General features: G+C 37.4%; 1 protein-coding gene across 1 annotated transcript in view; it reads left to right on the top strand.

Moving 5' to 3' along the window:
• The window catches only part of ERLIN1 (ER lipid raft associated 1), a 40,232-nt gene extending 20,314 nt beyond the window's left edge, over positions 1–19,918 (top strand). The window contains exons 8-12 of the mRNA XM_077125734.1: positions 4,617–4,675; positions 6,649–6,740; positions 14,351–14,440; positions 15,378–15,457; positions 17,619–19,918. Coding sequence (XP_076981849.1) covers positions 4,617–4,675; positions 6,649–6,740; positions 14,351–14,440; positions 15,378–15,457; positions 17,619–17,840 — 543 coding nt within the window. The 3' untranslated portion in view covers positions 17,841–19,918. The remainder of the gene's footprint in view (positions 1–4,616; positions 4,676–6,648; positions 6,741–14,350; positions 14,441–15,377; positions 15,458–17,618) is intronic.
• Positions 19,919–21,099: the final 1,181 nt, after the last annotated feature.

Genomic DNA, 21,099 nt, shown 5'->3' with positions numbered 1-21,099 from the left:
CTCTAATGGCCAGGGAAGTTGAGCAGCTCTTATTTTGTCTTTTGGCTATTTGTATTTCTTCTTCTGAGAAGTGTCTGTTCAAATCTTTTGCCCATTTTGTAATTGAGTTGTCTGTTGAACAATCTTTTTATAAATTCTGGGTACTAGACCTTTATATGATATGTCGTTTCCAAATATTGTCTCCCATTGGGTAGGCTGTCTTTTTACTGAAAGTTCTCTTTTTTTGTGGTTATTGATTTCTAGTTTTATTCCATTGTGATCAAAGAAGGAGCTTTGAATGATTTCAGTGCTTTTAAATTTGTAAAGATCTGTTTGTGCCCTAGCATGCGACCTAGCCTGGAGAATGTTCCATAGCACTAGAGAAGAATGTATATCTTGGTGTTTTGGGCTGTGAGAACCTATATATGTCTGTTAGTTCTAATTTATTTATCAAATTGTTTAAATTTTCTATTTCCTTGTCGATCCTCTGTTCAGTTTTTCTACCGATAGAGGAGAGTGCTGTATTGGAGTCTCCTACTGTTATTGTTGAAATATCTTTTGCTTTCTTCAGTTTTGCCAGTGTTTGCCTCGTGTACTTTGGAACTCCTTGATTGGGAGCATAAACATTTATGATTATTATTTCTTCTTGGTGAATTGTCCCTTTCATTAATATTTATTGTCCTTCTTTGTCTCTTATGTTGTCTTTACATTTAAAGTATTTTGTCTGATATTAGTATAGCTACTCCTGCTTTCTTTTGGTTACAGCTCTCATGGAACATCTTTTTCCATCCTTTCACTTTCAGTCTGTTTGTATCTAGGGTCTAAGATGGGTTCTTCTAAGCAGCGTATAGCTGGATCATATTTCTTAATCCATTCTGCCAATCTGTATTGAATTCTTGGTGGAAAGTCTTTCTCTTTCAGGATCTTAAGTATTTCATACCACTGCCTTCCTGCCTCCATTATAGTCCAGACTCAGTCTTATACGGTTTCCCATGTATGTAGTAGATTATTTTTCTCTTGCCGTTTTCAGGATTTTCTGCTTCTCTTCAACATTTGACATGCTGATTAGTATGTGTCTTGTGTTAGGCCTGTTTGGATTTATTCTTTTGGGTGTTTGTTGGACTTCTTTGATTTGCATATTTATGTCTTTTGTAAGGGTTGGGAAGTTTTCCCCCATTATATCCTCAACTAATCTTGCTAATCCTTTACTCTTCTCCTTCTGGGACACCAATGATTCTTATATTTGTGTGCTTTGTTTTAGTCACTATTTCCCTGAGATTCAAATCACATTTTTCCATCTTTTTTGCCATGTGCTCTTTTGTGTGTTTGAAATCAGTTGACATGTCCTCTAGTTCGCTTATTCTTTCTTCTGCCTCTTCAAATCTGCTGTTGTGTGTCTCTAGTATATATATGTATATATTTTTTACATGGGCAGGCACTGGGAATCGAACCCAGGTCCTCTGGCATCATAGGCAAGCATTCTTGCCGCTGAGCCACTGTGGCCCTCTAGTATATTTTTAATTTGGTCTACAGCATCTTTAATCTCTGTGATATCTGCTATTTTTCTGTTTATTCTTTCAAATTCTTCTTTAAACTCTTCTAATCTTCTTGATCTCCATTACGTCATTAGCCAACCCTTTAGTTTTATTTAGTAGAGTTATATGAACGTCATTGATTAGTTGTTCCAAAATCTGTGTCTCCTCTGGTATTTTAATTTGATCCTTAGACTGGGCTATATCTGTCTGCATTTTCATATGCTTTGTGATTTTTGTTGCCTTGGAGGCATATAAATATCTTGATAGGATTACTTTTAAGTTGATTTCCTTCAGTAGTCTTAAGTTTTGTATTTGCTGGGCAGGTGTGGAGCAGGACAGGGAACATAGGACAGGACACATTAGTGCAGCGATGGGTTGCAGTGCAGGTATAGACACAGGTCGGGAGTGCTACACTGGTGCCCAGGAGTGTCGGGTGTGGGTCACAGGGTTGTGGACGGGCTGTATGGGGGCTGTGGGGGTGGGGTGCAGCTCAGGCTGGCCTTGGAGCGTAGGAGCAGGGTGCAGCATGGGGGACACAGAAGTAGGGCACAGTGGAAGGTATGTGGAGGGGCTGTGCAGGAGCTGGTGCGTGGGCAGGATATGGGTGGGTGTGTGCGGGGCTCGTGGATATCAGGGTGTAGGGTTCAGGACACAGAGGTCAGGATGCATGGAGGGCGGGGTGGTGTTGTCTCCTTGTGTCAGGGGAAGGGCTCCGGGGGGACCATGATACGGATGTCTGCATGTGCAAGGGCAGTGCACAGGTCACACAGGTTGCAAGGCGTGGATCAGGAAGTGTGCACGTGTTGTGGGATGGGCGGGCCCTGGTGTGGGTGTGCAGGTGTGGGTGTGCAGGTGTGGTGCAGGTGGGGCAGGGATGCACAGGTGTGCAGGGAGGGGGTTGTGTCATGGATATGCACATGAGCACCTGCCAGGTATGGGAGTGGGGTGCTCTTGTGTCAGGGGATGGGGCAAGGGCATGCTCATGCACAGGGATGGGGCACTAGGACGAGTGTGCGTACATGTGCAGGGCAGGGGCTGGGATGCAAGGGCCAAGGGGACGGGAGTGTAGATGTGTGGATGCTGGGGCAGTCAGGACGTGGGTATGTGCTTATGCAGGTTTGGGGCATGCAGAACGCTGATTTGTAGGTGCACAGAGCTGGGGGTGGGGGGACAGGGTTCTGCAACTGCCTAGGCTGGGGGTAGGTGTTGCCTAGATGTGTAGGTGAACACCTGCAGGGGCCAGGGATGGGGAGGTGAGGTGGAGGGCAAGTGTCTGGGAGCAGGTACCCAAGACCTGTGAGGGGTGGGGTGAGAGTGTGTGCTTTCACAGGAGAGGGAGGGTGGGCATGTGCAGAGCAGGGCCTGGGGCATGGATGCATGGGGAGTGAGTGCGTGGGGCATGAGGGGAGGATGTGGGACGGATATAGCACATTTAGAGAATACATCTTGGCTTACTTCCTAGTTCCCATCTCCCTGTCTGTGCACTCCTGAGGGTGCCAGGCTTCCATTTTCTGCTTATTGTTTTTTTTTTTCTTCACAGGCAGGTACCGGGAATCGAACCTGGGTCTCCAGCATGGCAGGCGAGAACTCTGTGTGCTGAGCCACCATGGCCCACCCTCTGCTAATTGTTTTTATAAAAAATTATTGAATGGGGCAGTGCAATAGTGGCTCAGTGGCAGAATTCTTGGCCTGCCATGCCAGATACCCAGGTTCAATTCCCAGAAGCTGCCCATGCCAAAAAAAGAAAAAATTGTTGAATGAAAAACTGCAGGTTGCTAATACATTTGCAAACCGGTAAGGGGAGATTTCTATTGTTTTGCTTGCTTTTCTTTTGTTATAAAATAATATAATAATTGGAATGCATTTTTAGGACTGCAGCTGATCCGTCTTCCTACTTTTTTTACACATACCATATGGTTGCAAAAATTTAACATTTTAGTCCATTTTAAAATCTGGTGAGATATATCATCTTTTAAAAACTAATGGCCTTTAATATTTCTGCCAGCTTTTTCTTCCAGATGAACTTTCTTTATTGGTACTTTTCAAGCTTTTTCAGATATCTAAATTGGCATATAAGTTTTTTTGTTCTTTGTGGTTTTTTCTTTCTTTTTTGCTTTCTTTTTCTGGCATGTAAGTTTTAAAATTTGAAATATAGTTTGTGGTTTTACTTAATTATATTATCCTTTTTGTTTTTGTTTTAGAATTGTAGATTTGACTGTTAACCTTTCATAGAGAGCTTAAAGACTGTTGCTTTGAAGTCTAGACAGTTTTCAGAGGGAAATTAATTTCTTCAGGTCAGCAAAATTTTATGTGTGTTTGCAATAGAGGTGGGGCTAAGAGGCTCTTTGTAAAATCAAATGCTTACATCAAATCCTTAATGTAGAAAAGTCAGGCTTCCCAAAACAGCACTTTCCAAGTAGATTATAATCTTAACTCTATAAAACTTTACTTCAGTTAGTGGGGAAAAATCAAGTGTTCTAGTGAACATTGTCTACAAAGAGAGGTAGACTGTATTCTGAGTGAGATTTGTAGGAAGAATATAGTATGCTATTGTTACTTGTTTTCCTTCTGTTATTTGGGCTATTTACTTAGCCAGTACTGAGTGGCTATAAGTTTAGGATATGGTAAATTCATTTACTATCCATTGTATTAAGTAGTGTTTTTTTACCTGAGTTATGTTGTTTGGTTTTGACTGATTGTTTCCAACTTTGTAATTTCAGTCTTGGAACTTGTCTTCCTTCTGCTTCTTTGGTGTCCAGGTTTGAAAAGGAAGGCGGAAGTATCTTTATAAAGAGCTTTATGAAACATCTTTTAGGAGAGAAACTTTTCCCTAGGGGAGTTTGTTTCTTCAGTGGGTAGAGTATTTTTTTCCTGTAGTCGGGCATTTTTTTTTTTTTTAAGGAAAAAAGAAGCCATTTATCTTTGATTCTTGGTATGATGACATGAAAAGTAGATTTTTCTGGTGGGATCCCCACACTTATTAGTAGGCAGTTAAATCATAGTTGTTTTAGCAGTAGCATTTAAGGAGCTCTTCTACAGAAGATGTATTTTGAAAATTTATTTTTTCAAGTATACTTTGGCTTTTTCACTTTTATTTTTTAGGCTGTGCGTGTTACAAAACCCAAAATCCCAGAAGCCATAAGAAGAAATTTTGAGTTAATGTGAGTAATATGCATGGGATCCCAATATTTTTACTTAGTACATACTTAGTACATACTAGTACATACTAATGCACTAGTCTTAGAGACTTATGTATGAAATACACTTTGGGGTGGGTGATATGTCTGTCTTCCATACTTTTATTCTAGTAACTTTACCTATTCTCATATCTTACATCCCACTTGACTCATTAATTCTTTCTTTATGTAGGGAGATTTCAAGAGCAGTTTAGTGGCTAAGAATGCAGTTGTAGAACTATTGCTGGAAGCCTATGGAGCTATAATTTGATATGAATGGTACTTTGAAATAAATATTAATAGAGGAGAGAATGAGTCCTAGTTGTGAAGGTTGAACAAAGTACCTATATTTTGTTACTCTGTTGTGATGGTAAGAATAGACACCTTGTTGGTATAAAGTTTGTGTTTCCATTGTATGTGATTGTGTATCTAAAATTAGACCAGGATCTTTGTAATTTATCTCTGGTGAATCTTTGCCTGAGAAGACTCCTGGTAGTTTTCTCTGTTATGTGTCCAGGGCTGGCTAGGAATTAGGAGTTAATTGTTTGAATGAAATTAGTTTCTAGGTGTTTTAGAGGATCTTTTTTAGAGGAATACTTATTGCAGTTGAATGGCAGTATTATTTTCTCATGACATATACTGAAAAAGAGAAACAAAAGTCTCCAGGAAATTTGGCTGATATATTAAGAAGGAGAACAATATGGGATACTGGAAAAATAACTGCAAAAGTCAAGAATACAAACATGTATATGTATCAGTAGCCTATGGAGTAGTAATAATACTGGTTTATTAGATGATATACCTCTGAGTCCTTTTTGCTCCTGGGTCTATTATCTTCTGTAATGTAGAGGGTTGTTTTGTTTTGTTTTCCCACTTTTTCATTGTAGAAGATCTCTTCCTTTAAATGCATAAAATACCAGTCTGGGTAGATCAGGGCCTGATCCATTTACTGGAAAAACATATTTATTGAAGATGCAGGACATCTTAGGCTTTAAATGTGATAGTTCTGGTAATAGAAAGATGAATACTGTGTATTCTCCGCCATCAAATGATTCATATTATCCAGCATGGCATTTCATGTCTTTATCAATGTTGGTGGGGAGAGGATGTTTAGGGGAAGATATTGGAGTTACTTTTCAGATAATTCTGGATTTTTCCTAATTTCATAGACTATTAAAATTCCAGAATTAAAAGCCACTTTGGGATCATCCCCTTTAGATCTCACCTAGTAATCTTTTTTTTTTTTTTATGCCTTTACTGCCATATGGCTACTCAGGCTCCATTAGCACATACTTAGTGATAGGCCAACCGTTTTCTATTATTAGAGAGCTCAAATTCCTAGAAAATTTTTCCTGACATTGGACCCAAGTTTACCACCTAATAACTGCCATCTAGTTGGATCTTTTATTATACAGCAAACGAAGCCACTGCACCAAGATGTCTGCTGAGCAAGGCAGTTCTGAAATCCAGTTCCATTATACTTGCCAAACCATACACCCGAGGGATTGCATCTACCCAGAGGTTGACGCCTTTTTCTAACTGGCACAGTGGTGCTGAATGGACATAGCAGGAAGCCTAGCAACACAGGAAGCATTTGTATTCTTCCTTTCACATCGCAGGCCTTACATGATACAATTAGATGGGAAAATTGGATTAATGTTCAAATGTACTAAATTTTACTCCTAGCCCTTGGTGACTCTGGACAAATCCTTTAACATTTCAGCCTCATATTCATCATAAGTAAAATAGAGTGACACCTGCCGCACCTACATTAATGGGTCAGAAAGTTCGCTATTACTGCCTGTTTTGACTACACAATCGTTCCTTTTTTTGTTTGTTTTGCGGGGGTGTGTGGTCTGGGAATCAAACCCAGATCTTCTGCATGGAAGGTGAGCATTCTACCCACTGAACCACCCGTGCACCCTCATTCCTAATTTTTTTAATGTTTTTTTCCACAGGGAGGCCGAGAAGACAAAACTTCTTATAGCTGCACAGAAACAAAAGGTTGTGGAGAAAGAAGCTGAGACAGAGAGGAAAAAGGCTGTTATAGGTACTTGGATTTCTTTCTGAAATGGCTGTTTCTAGGTACATGTGTTGAGTTTGTCCTGCTCTTTGTCAGTCTCCTCATGTTGGGACACAAGATTGGATCCTACTTAATGGAGAATTCTAGAAATCCTTTGTACGTTTAGATGTTCTAAAGTCTTAATACTTAATGAAGTGCTTTGGTTCTTCACCATGTTGCTGACAGCTATGTTTGTCTTTTTTAAGGACAAATGAGTGGATAGGGTTTATCAGCATCTTTAGTCTTAGAGTAAGATTTTAGTTTCTGTAGATTAAGAAGAGGGAAGTTTTTGACCAAAACTCAGCATCCTAGTATTCATCCCTGCTATTGATATGCCTCTAGTTGTACTAGATAGATAGATTGCTTCCAGCTTTTTTTTTTTTTTTTTTTTGTATGGTTGGGCACCGGTAATCGAACCCAGGTCTCTGGCACAGCAGGCGAGAACTCTGCCACTGAGCCACCATTGCCCATCCTACTGCTCATTTTTAATTACACCGCCTTCCCTAACACTCCAGGATACCATTAGATTGCCATTTTAGGCCCTCAGTTTTTTCTTGAGATTCTGAAAGTTTAAGAATTTTATTATTAAACTCTTCAGATATACAAGAATGTACAGAATGAAGGCTTAACGTTTTGCCATATTTTCTTCAGGTCATATTTACTTTTAAAGGAAAAAATGTAGATCTGTTTGAAGCCTTTTTAGTACTCTTCTTGGCCTTTTTCCTTAACCTTTCTTCTGAGAGTAACTTCTATTCTGAAGTTGATGTATATTGTTTCTGTATTTTTATACTTTTTCTCTAAGTATTTAACCATGATTTATAGAATTGTTTTACCTATTTTAAGCTCCAAGAACGTTTTCAAACATAATATTACCTTTTGTTTACAACTTATCTTTTTTACTAACATTGTTTTGTTCATGTTGATATGTGTAGATCTAATTCATTTTCAACTGCTGTTAAAATGAATGAACCGCCTTCATTCTGATGAAATACTGAGGAAGAAAAACTAGTTTCTGGTTTTTCCTTATTTACAAACAGTGCTGAAATAACATCCTTATCTATGCCTCCTTGTGCACATGTGCAAAAATTTCCTTACAATGAACAGTGCTACTCAACATGTGGTGTGGGTTGGTACCCTGTCACAAGCTTTTTTGTTTCTGAGCCACAATGTAATGAGTACAAAAATTGAGAATGAGTGTTTAGAGGTTCTTATAGCGTTTTAACGTAGTAATTTTACATTTGCTAAAGTTTTAAATAAAAAATTAGGGCTTTTACTTTTTGTTGTTTTGCTTTTTATTTTTTTAGTATTTTATTTTTTTATTATAGTTTGTGAAATATTGGTTCCTAACATAGATTGAAATTGATAGTAGTTTGAGAAGCACTGCTTTAGACTATGTATCTAGAGGAAGAATTGCTGGGTTATAGTTATATGCTCTTACTCAAATTTACAATATTTTGCCAAATTGTTCTCCAACATGATTCTACTGTTTTTCCCTCTCATCAGCAATGTTTGAGTTCCAAATCTAGGTTGCCATATTTGAGTTCTCATTTTTGCATATCCTCAACCCCGGGAATTATTAGTCTTTTTAATTTATGCTAGTTCAATAGTGAATGTGGTATCACATAATTTTAATTTGAATTTCTCTGATTATTAGTAAAGTTGAGTATTGTCTATTGCCCATGTAGGTTTCATATTTGTGCATGTGAGTTGCCTATTAAAATTCTTAGCCCATGATTGATTGTTCTTTTGAATTGATTTGTAGGAGATCCTTATATCTTCTGGATACTAATTCATTCCCAGATTTGTGTGTTACAGACATCTGCCATTTTGCAGCTTGTTTTTGAACTTTAGGACATATTTGACATGCATATATATTGAATTTTTTGTGTGTGTATGTGCTGTATGGCCAGGGTCACATTCATTCTTTTTCCATGTGAGTATCCCATTATTGCAGCATTTTGGGGGGTGGTGGGGAGAGTGCATGGGCCCGGAATCAAACCTATCTCCCCACATGGCAGTCGAAAATTCTACCACTAAACTACCCTTGCACCCCCTATATTTAATTTTGATGTAGTCAAACTCATGAATCTTTTCTTTTTGGTCTGTGCTTTTCCTGTTTTATTTAGAACTATTTCTCTGCCCCTAAATTATTCTATTATAGAAGTTTTGCTTTTCATATTTAGGTGCTTAATCCTTCTGACAGTTATTTTTGGTGTTTAGTGAGATACAGAGATTCGGTTTTATTTTTTCCAAATTGCGTGCTTATTTTCCTAGACCATTTATTAGATTGTTTCATTCTGTCTTCCAGTTATTTCTAATGTTGCATCTGTTATATACCAAAATCCTATGTACATAAAATTTATTGTGTTTCTAGGTCTCTCTTTTTTGGGTCTGTCCTTCCCCAATACTGTCATGTTTTATTACTGTGGCTTTTAATTACTTATTTTAATTAAGTCTTGCTATCTGAGAGAGTAAGCTTCTCTTTAACTATTCTTATTAACTTCATAACTGTTCCTAAAATAGTCTGTCCTGGCCCTTTATTCTTCCATATAAATTTGAGAACCTGCTCCTCAAGTTGGATAAAATACTGTGTTAGGATTTTGATTAGAATTAGATAGAATGTGTTCATCGATTTGGAGAGAATTACAGTCTTTTTCATATTGAGTCTTTGTCTTAGTTTGTGAGGGTTGCTATGATAAATACCACAGACTGGTTAGCATGAATTTACTGTCTAATGGTTTTGAAGGCTGAAAATCCCATATAAGCTATTGGCACGGCTTACTTTCTCCCAGAGTCTGTAGATTCCAGCAGTCCACACAGAGATCTCCCTCTGTCTTTATATCTACTCTTCTGGTTTCCGCTGACTTCTGGCTATTTCTGACTGCATCTGAATTTCTTCTTTTTATAAGGCCTGATTCATTTGGGGTACACCTTAATTAACAACATCTTTGAAAGGTCATGTTTACAAATGAGTTCACATCCACAGGAACATGGATTAAGATTTGGATATGTGTTTTTTGGGAAATATGATTCAATCCTCAGCAGTCTTACAAATCTATTATATTTCTCCATTTATGAAGAATGTCTTTCAGAAAAACTCATAATTTTCTTAAGTCCTGGTTAGAGATTTATGCATATTTATCCTTTAAGTATTTTGCGAATTTAAATAAGATATTTTTAAAGGCACATTTTCTAATTGGTTGTTGCTTTTGTATAGGTATGAAGTCGATTTTCTGTTTAGCAGTTTTGCTGAAAATACTCTTGTATTGTCCATGTGAGCAATTATATTGTGTTCAGATAAGGGCAGTTTTATATCTTTCTATATAATTCTGCTTATTTTCTTTTTCTTATCTTACTGCTTTAGTCTATGACTTTTGGTACAGTGTTTGAAAGAAAAATGGTAATAATCATCTTGTCTTGTTCCTGACTTTAAAGGAAATAGTTTCAATGATTGCTGTAGGTAACTTTTATAGGGTTAATGAAGTTGCTTTATATTCCTTACTTGCCAAGACCTTTTATTCTGAATGGTTGTTAAAACTTAGAGAATTTTTTTCTGCATCTGTTGAGATGACCATATGATCTTTTTTTTAAACTCTTAATGTATGGTGAATCATTAATAGAGTTTCTAATATGGAATCATCTTTGTGTTTCTGCGATAAACCTGCTTAGCCCAATACATATCTCTATATAATAATAAGTTTCTTTAGCAGTTTTACTTTTATGTTCATAAATGAAATTGGTTTATAATTTTCTTGTCCGTTTTTTTGTTTGTTTTTTGTATCATGGTTATACTAGCCTCAAAATGGTTTCTGTGTTCTGGAACATTTTTTTATTATCTCTTCTTTGTAGGTTTGTGGAACTCACTTGTAAAACCATCTTGGTCCAATGAAGTTTTTGCTTTTTTGTGGTAACATTTAACCTACTCATTTACTTTCTTTAATAGGTGTAAGTATATTTGGTTATTCATTTTAGGTCAGTTTTGTTAATTATCTTCTTCTACAAAATTGTCCATTTCATTTGATGTTTCAGATTTGGGGGCATAAATTTGTTTAATTCTCTTATGAATTTTAAAACCCACTACCAGATCTTTATGACCTTTTTCTCCCTAATATTTTTTATTTGTGCCTTCTGTTTTTTTGGGTCAATTTTGCCAGAGGACTGTCTTATTTTCTTCATCTTTTCAGAGAACTGGCTTTTGGTTTTGTTGATTCTGTTGTCACCTTCTTTTCAATTGTATTATTGTCCTTATCTGTATTATTTCTTCTTCTTTTGTTTATTGTTTATTTTCTAACTTCTTGAATTAGACACTTAACTCATTAATTTTCAGTCTTTCCTAATAAAAGCATTTACGATTAGAAATTTTCTTCTAAGTACTGCTTTAGCTATATCTCATGTTTTGAAATGTAGTTTGTTTATATAATTTGGTGTATAGCTTAATTTCTTTTTTAAAACATTTTACCATTTCTTCTTTGGCTCATGAATTAATATATATTTAAATTTCTGATTGAATGGGTTTTGAGAGTCCTTTTTATCATTAATTTTCAATTTTATAGCATTGTGGTCAGAAAGTACAACCTGTTAGACGGATTCTTAGGTGTTTGTTGAAATTTGCTTGGTAGCCTACCTATACATGGTGATTTTTGATAAATGTTCTATGTGTGCTTGCAAAGATTGAATATATGTTCTCTGTTGGATGCAGGTTTCCCTATATAGCCATTAGGTCAGGCTTATGCATTGTATTGTTCAAATCTCCTGTATTCTTGTAATTTTGCCTTCTTGAGCTTTCAAATACTGAGAAAGGTATGTTAAAACCTCCCACTATAACCATGGATTTGTTGACGTCTTACATATTTTTTCTTTATATATTTTGGGACTATATCATTAAGAGCATTCAGGTTTAGAATTGTTACATCTCCCTGGAGAATTGCTTCTATTAATAGCCCTCTTTATCTCTAAACATGTTTTTGGCTTAAGGTCTATTTTGTCTGATGATGTAGCTATGCCAGATTTCTCTTGGTTAGTTATTTTCTTGGTGTATATTTTCTCATCCTTTTACTTTCAACCTTTCTGTGTCATTATGTTTTAGGTGTGTCTCTTGTAAACAGCATATAGCTGGATTTTGTTATCTTATCCAATGTGAGAATCTGTCTTTTAACTGGTGAGTTTAGTCTTTTTATATTTATTGTAATTACTGCTATATTTTGCTTTATTTGTGTCAGTTTAATTTTGTACTATTTACCATGCATTTTTTTTTCTTTGCCCCACTTCCTTCCTTTTCTGACTGATATGGAATTGATTGAATTTTCTTTATTCTTTTCTTCCTTTTACTTGATTGGAATTTTTTACATTCTGTTTCTAGAATATATAACTAGTCATTAACCTGTAAAATACTAATAAGCATACCTGACTTGACAGCATCTAAAGGTAATCATTTTCTCTGCCCACTTCTTGAATAATAATACCTTAAGAATGCTTTACCTCTTAGCACTGTCACCCAGTCTTACATATTACTGTTGCCTAGTACTTTAGTTTTACGTTGCTTTTATTCCTCCATTATCATCATTATTGAGTCTTATAATAAAAACATGTTTTGATTTACATGTGTTAAGTAATTTTTTCCTCTCCATTGCTTTTTGCAATCCTTGTGTGTGTGTGTGCGTGTGCGCGCACGCTACTTTTTTCCAGTGAAAATTCAGGAGTAGAAAATTTCTTCAGTCTTCTTTGTTCTCCCCCATTCCTATATGGTAATTTAGCCTACAATTCTATACCAGACTACTTATTTTTCCTTAATAGTTTGACAATATTATTTCATTTTTGCTTGACCTCTTATATCAGTTTAGAAGTATGCCTTCAGTCTACTTGTTCCTGTTAGATAATTAGTCTTCTCTTTTTGCTTTTAAGAGTTTTCTCTATCTTTGTATGTTCTTCATTTTCACTATGATGTGTCTAGGTAGTAAAAATCTTCTCATTGGGCTGATGGGTAGAGTGTTTTAATCTACTTTACTGGAGTTGTAGCCCTTCAAAAGTCTTGGCTTTATTTTCTATAGGAGTCTCCTTTTCAACATCTCAAAGCCACATCTCCTAGCCCTGTATGGGCAATAACCCAAGTTCCTCTCCTTTATTTGTTTAACTATTCCTAGGGCTGCCTCTCCCTTTGCTTATATCCCATTCTTTCTTATGAATTTAGGCATACATTAAAAACAAATTTGTTGTATTAGCATTTTAAGGTGTTATTAGCCGAAGGGTTTTCTTACTAGCTTAGTCCACCATTTCTCTAGAAGTCTGATAATGCTTTGTATTGGTTTCTCCCACGTGTCAGAGAGGAGTGTTGAATGAGATTCCACTAGTTCCCCTTGGTTGAGACAGTCTTCTCTGGGTTCTAGCTGTTGGCTTCAGATTTCACCTTTTATTCAGGTTTTATCTTGAGTTTCTATTTACTGTTAAATTTCTATCCCAGTTAAACATAGATTACTTTTAGGATGGTATGCTATGGATTAATTTAGTGAGGAAAGAGAGGGATGTGTACCCTGAATTATTCGGTCAAGGATACTGTCTTTTGGAAAGAAGAAAACCACTTAGAATTTTTTTTCCTATCATGTACTTCCCTCAGAGGCCAGAGATACGATGTGTTAAAATGCTCACCTTTTTTTTTGGCTAAGAAAGGGGAATTGAGAAAATTCTTTAAGAATTTCATTGATTGAATTCAAAGTGTGATTAGAGTTTTTCATTCCTTGATCCTGGGTCCTTTGGTTAGGCCAGAAGTTTACTAAAGGTATTTACTTTCTCTTATCTGTGTTGCTTGCTGGAGCTAACATGTTCACTCCCAATACTTTTTTTTAAATATTCTCAGGTGAATTTTTATCCTGCTTTCTGTTTTATCTTCTGCAGCAGTCAGAATATTCTTCCTCTGAAATTATTTTCATCATATCATTTCCCTGATGGTAATTTAACAAATGATCCTTATTAAAGCTGAGCTCCTCAGTCTGTCATTTAAGACAAGAGTCCTCTAGCCCTCTTATCTAACCTTATTTTTTGTTGTCTTCTCTTGTCTGCTGGCTCCGTATTCACCTTACATTGTAATTTTGCTCATTCACAGTGTCTTGTCTTTGTTTATACTTTCTGGCATGCCCTCCTAGGTCAGTCCATCATTTAAGATTCCTTCCAGAAATCCTTCCTTGGTTTAACTTATCTCCCTTATTCTTTCTTTTTCCTGCCACATTATGTTACCATCCTGTATTGCCATCTATTTATGTTGCTCAGTTTTTGTTCACTGGTACTTTGAAGAAGTATCTTTTGTTTTTTTTTCCCATTAGCTTGTGGACCATTGCTGTATAACTCCAGGAAGGACTGGAATTGAAAGTTTTTGTATCCCCTCTTCCCACAAAATTAACACTGTCAAAATAGAAGAGTGAAATAGAAAATAAATTTACTTTTTTCCTTTGAGTTGTTTGCGGTCTGGATAGATAAAACTTAATGAAACAATTAGCCCATAAAACCTGATATAATTAAATATTAGACTGTGTTCTGCTGATTTCCAGTGCCTTGGGAGCTAGAGAAATGCTTCTGAATATGTTTTCTCTTTTTTTGTATAATTATAGAGGCAGAGAAGATTGCACAGGTGGCAAAAATTCGTTTTCAGCAGAAGGTGATGGAGAAAGAAACTGAAAAGCGCATTTCTGAAATTGAAGGTACATCAGAGACAATATGATGAGGCTGTATCACCATACTGAGCAGCCTCTCCACCTCAGGGAGGTGGACTCTTGTTTGTGTTGTGTGGGAAAAGGCCAAAGCAGGGAATAATTTGGTCTAGAGGAAGTGTCTGGTCTGATGTTCTAGACAAAAAACAAAAACAAAAAACATTGCTGTTAACATATCTAGCTCTTGGTTTGATTCATGATGGTGGGTAGACAACACTTCATTCTCCTTCTTTAAATTGGGGCACATAAACTACCCCTTTATCCTCCAGCAAACTATGATAATTACTCATAATCTGTTGTAAAGTGTGCACAAGATAATAAACCCACCACCACGAGCCTCTTTTCTTAGTTAATATTAAATAAAGAAAAATTAGCTGGAGAAAAGAAGAAGCCAGATTTTCAGAGGTTCTTAAAGCCTTTGATTTCACATAGTGAGATGTTGATATTCTTAGCTTATAGTCTTGAAGATCACACATTCAACCCCTTTGGCTTATATCTTATTGCCTCCCTTCTTTCTCCTTTGAATCAAGATAAGATTTGAAGAGAATGGAGAAAGTATAGTAGAAGAACAGAGCTTCCATATCTGGACTTAAATTATTTTAAGCCTAGAGGTTAGGTGGAGAGCCGCAGTTTGGGTAAGGGGCAGAGCAGGGAGATGGAGAAAGAAGAAGCAACATTGGGTGGAGAATGAAGTGAGCTCAGATGAGCTGAATTACCCGCTAGTGACAAGAGAATTTCCCTTTGAGAAGAAATTGTCTGGGGGACTGTATTTGAAAACTCCTAATATTGTTGTAAACATTTGAAGCAGAGTAAGCAGTGGAGAAAGAGAATCCTACTTAGGTAGAGTCTGAACTCTTGCCCCCTGCTAAGGGAATGAATTGGCAACTTTCCTTTGTTTTAAATAGCCTTACTCTGTTTTGCTTGCTAGATGCTGCATTCCTGGCTCGAGAGAAGGCTAAAGCAGATGCTGAGTATTATGCTGCACACAAGTATGCCACCTCAAACAAGGTGACTGACTCTTTGTGCCACTTTCCTAGTTATATGGTTTGGGGTTTTGCATTTCCTTTTGGAGGGCTCTAATATCATAGTGGTGATTTTATCCATTGTAAGGGATGTATCTTTACATCCTCCAGAATCAGCCATTCACTTAGCAAGACATACTCTACATTCATTAGATAAGGGACTTTGTATACTTCCTTATAAAAGTGGGGAACCAGGGCAAAGGCAAACATATATATAAACACAGGTCAGATGCATAAATCTTATCATTTGCATTGCTGTGAAAGGGCTCAATAATAGTGAATTTGAAGATTTTCTCTTGAAATAACTAGAGTGACAGAAGAGTAAAGCTTGTTTAGAATTGGTTCTCAGATAAGGTACCTTTTTTGGTACATGCTAAGTTTGTTTAGAATAGTGTTTCTCATAAGAAAAATTGTTGGCATTTTAGGGTGAGATATTTTCATCGTTAAGAATTATATCATACCTTGTGAAATATTTTACATCCCTGGCCCTTTTCCTCTAAATGTCAGTAATGCTTACTAATCATTTTAACAACCAGACTCCCCATACACCCACATATTTCCGTATGCCAGAGTTGAGAACTCCTTGTTTATTGGATTTAAAAAACTGTTCTAGTCATGAGGAATGCCATGTGTGATAACTAGGAAGGTGGTAGGATGGATGATGGGTAAACAATTGTGTCAGTACTAGGTTAGGTTGGCTCGAGAGGATAGATGTAGTAAACAGGAGTTATTTAATTAAGAGGCAGCTGGAACCCCTATAGTATTCTAAGAAAGGAAAATGTATAAGGTTATTATTTGTACAGTAGATTGGAACTGAGAAAGGACTTAGATAGAGGTTGCTAAGGTATATGATGCCGTTTAAAGGATGAGTCAAGATTTAAGATATATGACAGTGCTTAAATTAAACTTTTTGGTTTAAGAGAAATGGCATACTCTGTACTCAAAAGAAATGAGAAGACATAGCCTGACAGAATGACAGCTGCCAATAGTTTCAAAACTGGTGTAAATTTAGAAATAATCTTCTCAAAGACACAGATTAAGGCAAGATGGGTAATTTCAGTTTACAAACTAGCCATCCAAATCTGTAACTGAAGCTGGCCAGGCACAAATATCAAGAACCTGCCTGCCATTGAGGTCAGCCTTAGTCTGAAAGAGACAGTAGTTTCTTGCCATTTTGATAAAATGCTTCTCAGATGTCAACTTGTATTAAAAAGGCTTTAGGAAGTAATTTGATTATGTACTGTGACCAGGTTTGATTACAGTGTATTGACAGAGGATAGCAGTTAACTGGTGAGGGTATAAGTCTAGGCAGTCAAAGATGTTGGAATGCAGGAAAAAATACTGTATGATTATGAAGGACAATCATGTTCCAAGGACAGGCTGAGACTCAGGGTGTTGGGAAAATCACTAGGGAAGATTCTGAGGGGCTTTTGGAAGAGTATATTGTAGGGAACGCTGGAAATAGTTTTAATCAAACCCAGAGAGATTTTGGTTGGATATATCTCGACACCATGGTTTAAACAAAAAACTCTTCCATAGGAGAGGGGGGAGGATCTTTAGGAAGGGGGTTGACAGACATCTGTCTATCACAAACTGTAACTCCTGAGGAAAGGCAAGCAGTTAGACTAGGTGATTTCCAGGTCTAGACTCTAGTTTAGAAAAGCAGAATTACCAATAGCTAATTACAATGTTATAAGCCCAGGGAACTAAAGAGTTCTTCATTGTGTCACTACTGTTAAGAGGAAATTGGAAACTGGGTAGGACTTTGGGAAGAAAAGGAGGGATTTTAATTAATGAATTTATCTATTTTTTGATTACTCAAAAGTTATAGCCCTTTCTTTTGATGTTGTGCCACTCCCATCCATTGACCTGTTCCCCTGTCTCAGAGAATCAGCAGAAATTCCAGACTGTTTTCAGGTTGAATTTAGCTAGATGAAATGAGAAAGTGTATATGAAGTTATGTGTTCCAATTGAAAGGTTAGTTATTATTGTTAAATTTCCCAAATCTCTCCCGAGGTAAGCCATTGAGTTCTTTTATAAAAAGCAAATAACTTCTCCTGCATTAGGACAGGACCTTGTTGAAGGCATGTCACACTTGGAACACACTAAGTGTCCTGATATCTTTCCTCTTGTTTGCCCTCACACAGCACAAATTGACCCCGGAATATCTGGAGCTCAAGAAGTACCAGGCCATTGCTTCTAACAGTAAGATCTACTTTGGCAGCAGCATCCCTAACATGTTCGTGGACTCCTCTTGTGCTTTAAAATATTCAGATATCAGGACTGGAAGAGAAAGCACGCTTCTCTCTAAGGAGGCTCTTGAACCCTCTGGAGAGAGCCCCATCCAAAACAAGGAGAACACAGGTTGATGCAAGAGGTAGAAATGTTCTCCCATATCAAGATGCAGCCCAAGGAGTTAAGTGGAAACAATGATTATACCGATTCTTCAGATTTACAGAGAACTTGTGCTCCGTGTGTTCTGCCTCTCCTGTGATAATCCTGGTTTATCAACTGCAGAATAGAGCCAATTGGCACGCAAATGATCTTTTCAGATGCAGTTTTATCGAGTATGCTGTATGTGTTCCTTTGTAAACTGGTACTCATGAAAGAGGGAAAGTCTGATGCTAAGATACTGCCTGCACTGGAATGTTAACACTAAATATATAACAAGCTGTGTTTTTCTAAGCTGAGATCTATTGAACAATGTTTACATTGGTCTCTGGAGAAATGGGTGCTTAGCCATCCAAGAGATGGGAGGCTAGAGGGAAGACAGCCAGGAATGGTAAGTGTTTAAAGAAGACTGACTGTACCCTGGGACCTAGGCTCTCTCTTTAGGGCCCATTCCCAGCATTCATCCTTAATACTATCATCTAGGCCACCGAGGTTTCCCCAGGAAATTATCTTTTTCTTGAGCAATGATTTACTTGGTGTGCTTTGCACCTTTCTTCTGAGTTCCTGCAGCCAGGCTGGTGGCCTGCTGGGATGTGCACTGTGCCATCAATTCTCCATAGAGATTTCCTAATTACTGGGTTAATGCATTAGTAGGCACAGAGATAAGGAGGTCTTGAGTTGAACTTTGGGGTGAGGTAAAACTTTTTGCTCTGAACTAAAGCTCTGAGACCCTGCCTTCCCCCATTCCCCCAATGATAACTGCTTCAGCATCTCTCCCCCAAGGCTTGTGTGCAACTAGGTGCCTGGTTTTTAGCCACAGACATCTTTTCTGTTACTTCTCAGCTCTGACTGGCCAAGAGTGGGACAGGACTTAACCAGAAATAGGAGCAGCATACAATTCCTAGCTGTTCTCTGTACAGTTTTGTATCATAATTGCAGGAAGATTTTATTCTGAAAACTGGATTGGGGTACATTTATTTGCCTCAGCACCTCTGCCTAAATCCTAGGCCTGCCATAGCTACTAGCACACTGATCCTTCTTTGCTTTCTTCATCAGGAGCCCATTTAGTGTGGAATGAATGGAATAGAAAGCATTCTTGACCATCTCTGTCTCCTTCCTTCCTGGCCCAGAGATGTTGAAATAAAAGTACTTTCTCCAATTTTCACCTTTCCTGGGAAATCAGGGTTCTTCTGACTTCCTGGGTAGCCAGTGAATGTCATCTTCCGTGAGAGAGTGGCAGTTGGCCTAGGGCTATGGAAGAACTATTTCATCTGAAACTTTTTCCCCTTAAGATTAACTTTCCTGAAATAATATACTCCATAGTTAGGCCTGAGTTTTTGCTCAGGCCTAAGATGTCCAGGCTGCTTGCTAGGACATCTCTTGTGTACAGTAAGGTGAAGGCAGACAGAAAAGGTATGGGACCACTTCAAGAAACCTCCGAGCTGAATGTCAGTCCTGTCAGTGTTTGTGCCAAACACTTTATTCAGGAAAGGAAATCCCAGATTCAAATGGGTCTTCTTCCTGGGCCTTATGCCATAGAGGCATTTGTAATATGGAGAGAATAGGTTTTTTTCATTTTGCTCATTTAATTACATAAATTTTCTTTTTGAATGAATTCTATGTTCTTTAGTTTTCCTTAAAATAATTTTTGGATTATAAAAATAAACTCTTAAGCTGTCATATTACTGCTGCAGAGAAAAAGTGATTGTTGTGGGAAGTCTGGATCATTGACCTTTGTGTTTTCATTCCTAGAGATTTTCCCTGTTCATGTGAGCTAAATGCTCTTGTCCCACAGTGATGGGTGTGGGTTTTCTTACCAGCCACAAACCCTGGTGGCAGGGTTGCGGGACAATTGTGAAGCTCTAAAGAAAGTATTTTTTTCACTTAAACTCCCCATGGAGTGTGCTTCCCTGTGCTCACTCAATGAGCTCAAAACCTATCCCTCCTTTAGGGATGTCCCTTTTGGCAAATATACACTGTAATCTTGAAGTCTAAATTTATATGTGAAATGCTACCTTTTTTTTTAAATAAGAAAATAAAAATTATTTTACTATCAGTGATTTGTTTGTGTTTTTTCTATAGATCTCTTTTCTATTATTATCTTAATATACTCCTAAGGCTGTCTTGCCCATTTCAGAAAGGTAGCCAGTTTTTTGTTTTATTTTGCTGGTTTAACTTAACAGTAGAGCCTTTTCTTTTACTTTTACTAGAATACTTCCTTCCTGGTATGAATTTTTCAACCCAACAGGGTTTTTCTAATCTTTCCTGATTCACGGTATTTACAGGGAATATTTTCTATTCTTTGTTATCCTGGGGTGGAGGAAAGAAAATTTGTATAAATTATAACTAGCAGTGGTATGGTATAACTGTTTTCTAGTTCAAATTTAATCAGTTCAGGAGCCAGAATTTGACTTGCTCTTCCAAGCTCTGCGCATTCCCTCCTGGGAACTATTTTATGGTGATATTGAAGCAGGAAGTGGTGATTTGGCGGAAAGCAGGCCTTTTACACGTTCAACCTCATATCAGCTGGTGCAGATCAGAAAAATTTAATTCAAACCAGTTATCCTATGGACTTTGGGTAGGTATTAAATGATTTCTCCCTCTTGCTGTGGAGTTTTAGAATAGTTAGAAATTGTGGCTTTTAATTGTTTTAAGAGTAAGTCCCAAATGTGTGCATACAAAGCCCTCTGCTCTTTGCCCCTACTGACCTCTCTAGACACTCTCCTCTACTTCCAGGTCCTTGGACGTACCACTCCCTCAGTGTGCAATTATATATATTGTTCCATCTACCAAGTTCCCTTCGAGCTAAACCGCTTTCCTGTGCTAACTTCTAATAAGGCTTAATCATTTCTTCAGGGAGGTCAGCCTGAACTGTTCCCCCTGTGTTATACTCGTCATACCTCTACTTACCTACTTAATGCCTATATTCACAAATGTAACTATCTTGTTCGCTGGGGGAATGTATGTCACTAATGCCTAAGAGTGCCTGGTCTTCAGGAGTTGGTCAGTTTTGTTGCATGAAAGCACGGAAGTGTGGATGTGAAGTGCACAGGTAAGTGGTGGAAGTGAACATGTTGCTTAAGAGCTCACCCACTGTTAACAGACTGAACACATCTTTCAAAGCCCAGTTCCAAGTCCAGCCACCATCAGGTACAATCTCTTTTCCGTACTCCCACAGTCACTTGTTTGTCCTATTCAAGTACTTAATGAAAGGCAGTAAGGAACAGTGGAGAAAAA

This window comes from Tamandua tetradactyla, chromosome 13 (assembly GCF_023851605.1).
Source record: "Tamandua tetradactyla isolate mTamTet1 chromosome 13, mTamTet1.pri, whole genome shotgun sequence".
NCBI classification, from domain to species: Eukaryota; Metazoa; Chordata; class Mammalia; order Pilosa; family Myrmecophagidae; genus Tamandua; species Tamandua tetradactyla.
The sequence above is the reverse complement of the archived record's forward strand: the minus strand, read 5'-3'. Positions and strand labels throughout refer to the sequence as shown.